The 5,231-nt window shown below is 54.5% G+C and overlaps 1 protein-coding gene across 1 annotated transcript; it reads right to left on the bottom strand.

The window, feature by feature from the left end:
* Positions 1-567: 567 nt before the first annotated feature.
* On the bottom strand, positions 568-4,666 carry FZD7 (frizzled class receptor 7). Its single transcript, XM_058809300.1, has one exon. It carries the CDS (start codon positions 4,167-4,169, stop codon positions 2,448-2,450), a length of 1,722 nt encoding a protein of 573 aa, XP_058665283.1. The 5' UTR covers positions 4,170-4,666; the 3' UTR covers positions 568-2,447.
* Between the last annotated feature and the right edge of the window lie 565 nt (positions 4,667-5,231).

The following is a 5,231-nucleotide window of genomic DNA, read 5'->3' as shown; positions in this document are numbered from 1 at the left end:
ACTTGAACAAAACTGCAGAGAGCAAAGGTGCTACGGGAAAAAAGCACTAGTTCATAATACTGCCCCTTGAAAGCCATTAAAAAGGACCCAGTCCTTAGTGTTTCCCTATTACACTCCACCATCAAAGTGAGGACCTAATTTACAGCACTCGTAGCACCCTCCAGTTCTCAATCTAAAGTCTCTTTGGAATGGGAAGAGAGCATTATCCTTATTTTCTAGATAAAGGAACTGGTTTATCAGTTTGCCCTCAGCAAGAAGCAGAGACTGGAAGAAAACTCGGCCAGGATGCAAGTACTTCAAGTGAGGGCAGACATTTGAAACCAGCTGTCTCAAAATGTGCTCTCCTGTTGTGAGGGGCTGGTAATCAGAACTAACCGTTTCAAGCCACAGCTGAGTTTCCAGCCTGCATTCACCCAAAAGTCTCTTGCATTATCCATAACGAAGTGGGGGAGAAGACACCACTTTTCAGAGCTTCCCCCCCATTCTAAAACCTGCCAAGTATTCAAAGATGGAAAAAAACATCATTAGAGCCCTTGTATTAAAAATTATTTATTTAGTGATCTGTACATGGGGTGAAGCAGGGCCTCATACAGACCTTCAAAAAAAATCAAGTAAAAACATAAATACATATTTTCTTACAAAAATGAGATTTACAAAATATACATACTGCACTTGTCTGACACAGTTGTTTTTTTTTCTTCCATGTGCACATTATAAAAGACAAACCAAGCCCTGTGTCTGACATCAGAGCCACTGAAGGATTTGGCTGATGGGCCCATTCCTCATGCTCAGACTACTGGTACACCCTCAGACAGCAGCAGTCTGCCCCCTTACCCTGGACAAGTTTTTTCTTTTTAAAGTTTCATTCTAGACATTTCCCCCCCAAAAACATGAAGAGCAGCTATAGGGTGGAGACTTGCCAAAAATCCAGAATGTCCGATTTTGTCCTTAGGCAAGAATATACACACACACACGTATACTTATAAAAACAACCCTTCAGTGAATATAAAGGTAAAGTAGTATGCAAAAAATAAAATATGAACAAGTCAACATAAAAATTTTCAGAATAGAAAAATCTGTCACATTTCAAAAAGAAAACAATGCATTTGATGATAAATTTTTGAATGCTTTTCCTTCAAAGTCTGATCACTGGAAACTCAAACAGCTGTGTTTTAGCTGAAATGAGAAGGCTCCTCACTTGCAGTAACTACTTGATTTTAAACGCCAACCCCAGCCCCCCCACCTGCACCAAAAATCATTGCCATGCAGCTCAGGGAACCTGAGGAGCAGGCAAAGGGTCCATCGTGAGCCAAAACGATCCCTCCTGTCCCCAGAATCCGGTTGTGTACTGATTTTTTTCTGCAGTGAACTCACTGCAGAGCAGGAGAGAAAGCAGGTTTATGGGAAGGAAAAAAAAATTCCTATATTTACGTTACATATTTTAGTAGCTCTTGTTTTGGCAGGTGCTCTCAGGTAAGCTCTTCTTGCCCTCTAAATCTTCCATTTCCTTCAGCTTAGAAAAGTGACCCATATTGAATGGTAGGAAAACATCCTGCCTCCTCCTTTTTTCATAAAAGGAATGTTTATTTCTGTGAGCTCCTCACATCCAAGGGTGAACCTCAACGACTTCTTTTTGTTAGTTTGCCCATAAAAACCGATCCCATGCTTATGCCTTTCTACATAGAAAACACTTTTGTTTCCCCCTTTGTCTCCTAGAACAAAGGCAAGGGGGAAAAGCCTTCTGCTGAAAAGCAACAAGTCATTTCTTTTCAGGGTGTGGAATAGCAACCCCCTCCTTCCCCACAGCAGCAAGAACAACAGATTGAGGGCCAAATTTTTACTTTAAAACAATTACAACAGGTATTTCTGAGGTAAAAAGGAGCTTGTGAGCTGATAGAACAGAGGCATCTCCCCAGCACACGATCGGGCTGGAGGCGGCTGTGCAGTACTCACGTGATGGCTCTGCCGAGCTGGAAGGAGCAGGCAGCGAGCTCAGGCTCGGGAGTCACCCTGCCCAGGCTGCAGCTTGGCCCCGGCAATTCAGAGAGCATTTGGCTACTTCTTGGCGGGGTGGCTCAACAGATCTGGCTTCCCCTCCCTCTTGTCCAAAGCAAGGCAGGATGATTTTAGTTGGGTTGGAGTTTCTCTTCCTCGACAGGAGTAGCAGGAGAGAAGTAAGGAGACTTCTGGATGAGGGACTCTCCTGCCCCAGCAGTGGCCTCTTTTTCTGTCCTCTCCCACTTAGCTGGTCATAAGCACCACTGGAAATAGTTTGACTGATCCTTTATGCAATGATTTGGGTTTTTTTCGAACTTTCTGTGAGGAAGAAAAAGTTTGGAAAAGCCTCCCTTCCTCCCTCTTCAGGGAACCATTGCCCTAGCCCTATGCTGAGTACCCTCTGCGTGTATGCATGTGTGAGAGTGTGTGTGCCAGAGGGGACGGGGGTCTCATACTGCCGTCTCGCCTTTGCTGCCGGTACTGAGTCTGTGGTAGAAGCGTCGCCAGGACTGAAGGGTTTTGCCAGACCAAATCCAGAAGCCAGTCGTGATCCCAACAATCATGGTCATGAGGTACTTGATCATGAAGACAGTGAAGTCTGGGCTCATAGGGGCAAAGTGGCTGGGACAGGGCACCGCGTACGTTTTGCAGGTCTGGAGGAGCCACGTCTTCTCCCAGGTGCCACGGAAGGCCTGCTCATAGAAGTAACACGCCAGGACAATGGTGGCAGGCACCGTGTAGAGGACGCTGAAGACACCAATGCGCACCATCAGCTTCTCCAGTTTCTCCGTCTTGGTGCCATCATGCTTCATGATGGTGCGGATGCGAAACAAGGACACAAAGCCAGCCAGCAAGAAGGAAGTGCCAATGAAGAGATACACAAACAAAGGCGCCAGCACAAAGCCCCTCAGCGAGTCCACACTGTAGATACCTACGTAACACACCCCACTGAGTACATCCCCATCCACCTGCCCCATGGCCAAGATGGTGATGGTTTTGACAGCGGGCACAGCCCAGGCAGCCAGATGAAAATACTGGGAGTTGGCCTCAATGGCCTCATGGCCCCACTTCATGCCAGCAGCCAGGAACCAGGTGAGGGACAGGATGACCCACCAGATGGAGCTGGCCATGCCGAAGAAGTAAAGGATCATGAAGAGGATGGTGCAGCCTTCTTTCTTGGTACCTTGGGCCACGGTGCGGTAGCCATCCTCAGAGAAGCGCTCTAGACACACCACCCGCTCCTCCAGCAAAAAGCCTGCTGCGTAGGCCACGGCGACCATGAAGTAGCAGCCCGAGAGGAAGATGATGGGCCTCTCCGGGTAGCTGAAACGACGCATGTCTACCAGGTAGGTGAGCACGGTGAAGAGGGTGGAGGCGCAGCAAAGCACAGACCACACGCCCACCCACAGCCGGGCAAATCGCACCTCTGCCTCCTTGAAGTACATGAGCCCATTGGGCCGGGCTGGCTCACAGGGGGCTCCGCAGTCCCGCTCCCCCAGGAACCGGTAGCCCAAGTAGGAGGGCACTTTGAGCTGCCGCGGGCAAGAGAAGGAGAAGCCAGAGGGTGGCTGTGGTGGGGTAAGAAAGTCAGGGAGGTAGCCAGCTGTGGGGTGGGCAGTGATCCCCCGACCCGCCGCACCACCAGGTCCTGGTGGGGCATCCGACGTGTTCTGCCCCACGCAGATCTCACCCGCACCGTGAACGGGGAAGTTCTCGCAGCGGAGCCGCTCTGGCCACTGGAAGCCGAACTTGTTCATGAGGGCCTCGCAGCCCTGACGGGCCCGTTCGCAGAGGGAGCGGCAGGGTGGGATGGCCTGCTCCAGCACTGTGCACACCGGCGCGTACATGGAACAGAGGAAGAACTTCAGCTCGGGCGAGCACTGCACCTTGACCAGCGGGTAGAACTGGTGCACCTCCAGCCCTGCGTCCTCCTGGTTGGTGTGGCCCAGCAGGTTGGGCAGGATGGTCTGGTTGTAGGCGATATCCGTGCAGAGCGGGATGGAGATGGGTTGGCAGAAACCGTGGTCCGGCACGGAGATGCCCTTCTCGCCGTGGTACTGCTGCGCCGTGGCACCCGCGGGGGTCCCCAGCAGCGCGGCCAGCAGCGCGGCCAGCCCCAGCAAGGGGCAGCCGGCGGCAGCCGCTCCACGGCATTCTCGTCCAGCCTGCATCGCCGGGGCGGCCGGGGGCCTGAGGAGCCTCGGGGAGTCTTTCAGAGCCGGCCGGCGCGGCGCCCCAGGGGCATCAGCGACCAGAGGGCGGAGGCGGGGCCCCTTCGGCGGGGTAGGAGCGCGGCGGTGGAAGGAACGCGGCTCCGCGCCGGACCTCCACGACTTTTTTCCTCGGCTCCGACGCGGCGGCGCTTACAGAGCGGTGGCGGCGCTACTCTGGGCGAAAGTTTCCGGAGCTGCTCTCCCCGGAGAAGGCGGCGGCGGCGAAACAGGAGGCGCGAGTGTAGCCCGGCGACGGCTCTGGCCAGCTCCGCGCAGGGTCCCGCGGCGGCGGTGAGGCGGAGGCGCTGCTCCCTGCGCGACTGCACGGCCCCGGGGATTTAGATTACGGATAAATGGATTATTACCGCGCCCGGCTGAGCCGTGTATTTTACTTCGGGGCTTAAATAACTTTTAAAATCCAATTACTGCGCGATCCTCCCCGTGGCTTGGCTGCGCTCCGCTCCCGACGGACACCGCTGCGGGCTGTGCGTCCAGGGTAGCCGTGCGCCTCCCGGTTCGGCTCGTTTGTCTCCGCTCCCACCGCGGCTCTCGGCCCGCGGCCGCGCCGGCACACAAAAAAGGCTCAGCTCCGCGCGGGCCCCGCCCCCGCCGCCGGCCCCATTCACAAACCGCGCCGGGGGCGGGGCCCCGCGCCGCCCGCCCGCCAATCCGCGCTGGGGGGCGGGGCCGCGCTGGGGGAAGGGAGGGGGAGGAGCTCGCACCAGGGGGAAAAAAAGTTGGGAACAACTTTTCCCATCCCCGCCGGGCCCGGCCGGGAGGAGCCGCCCGCGGCCCCCACCCCCCGCGCTGCCCCGCACAGCCGGGAAGCGGGGGGTGGGCAGCTCGCTCAGGGTGGCCCGAGCAAACTAAAATTAACTGGCTGCTTTCTGAGCAGGCTTTGAAAATGCGAACAGCTGCCTGTGCCCGGAGTTATTAAAAAAGAAGGAAAAAAAAATAGAGTAAGGGAAAAAACCTCCAAACGCAGCTCCCGCGTACATTTGCAGAATGATCCTGTTGCGT

The sequence above is a fragment of the Ammospiza caudacuta genome, chromosome 8 (genome assembly GCF_027887145.1).
Source record: "Ammospiza caudacuta isolate bAmmCau1 chromosome 8, bAmmCau1.pri, whole genome shotgun sequence".
Classification (NCBI taxonomy): Eukaryota; Metazoa; Chordata; class Aves; order Passeriformes; family Passerellidae; genus Ammospiza; species Ammospiza caudacuta.
The sequence above is the reverse complement of the archived record's forward strand: the minus strand, read 5'-3'. Positions and strand labels throughout refer to the sequence as shown.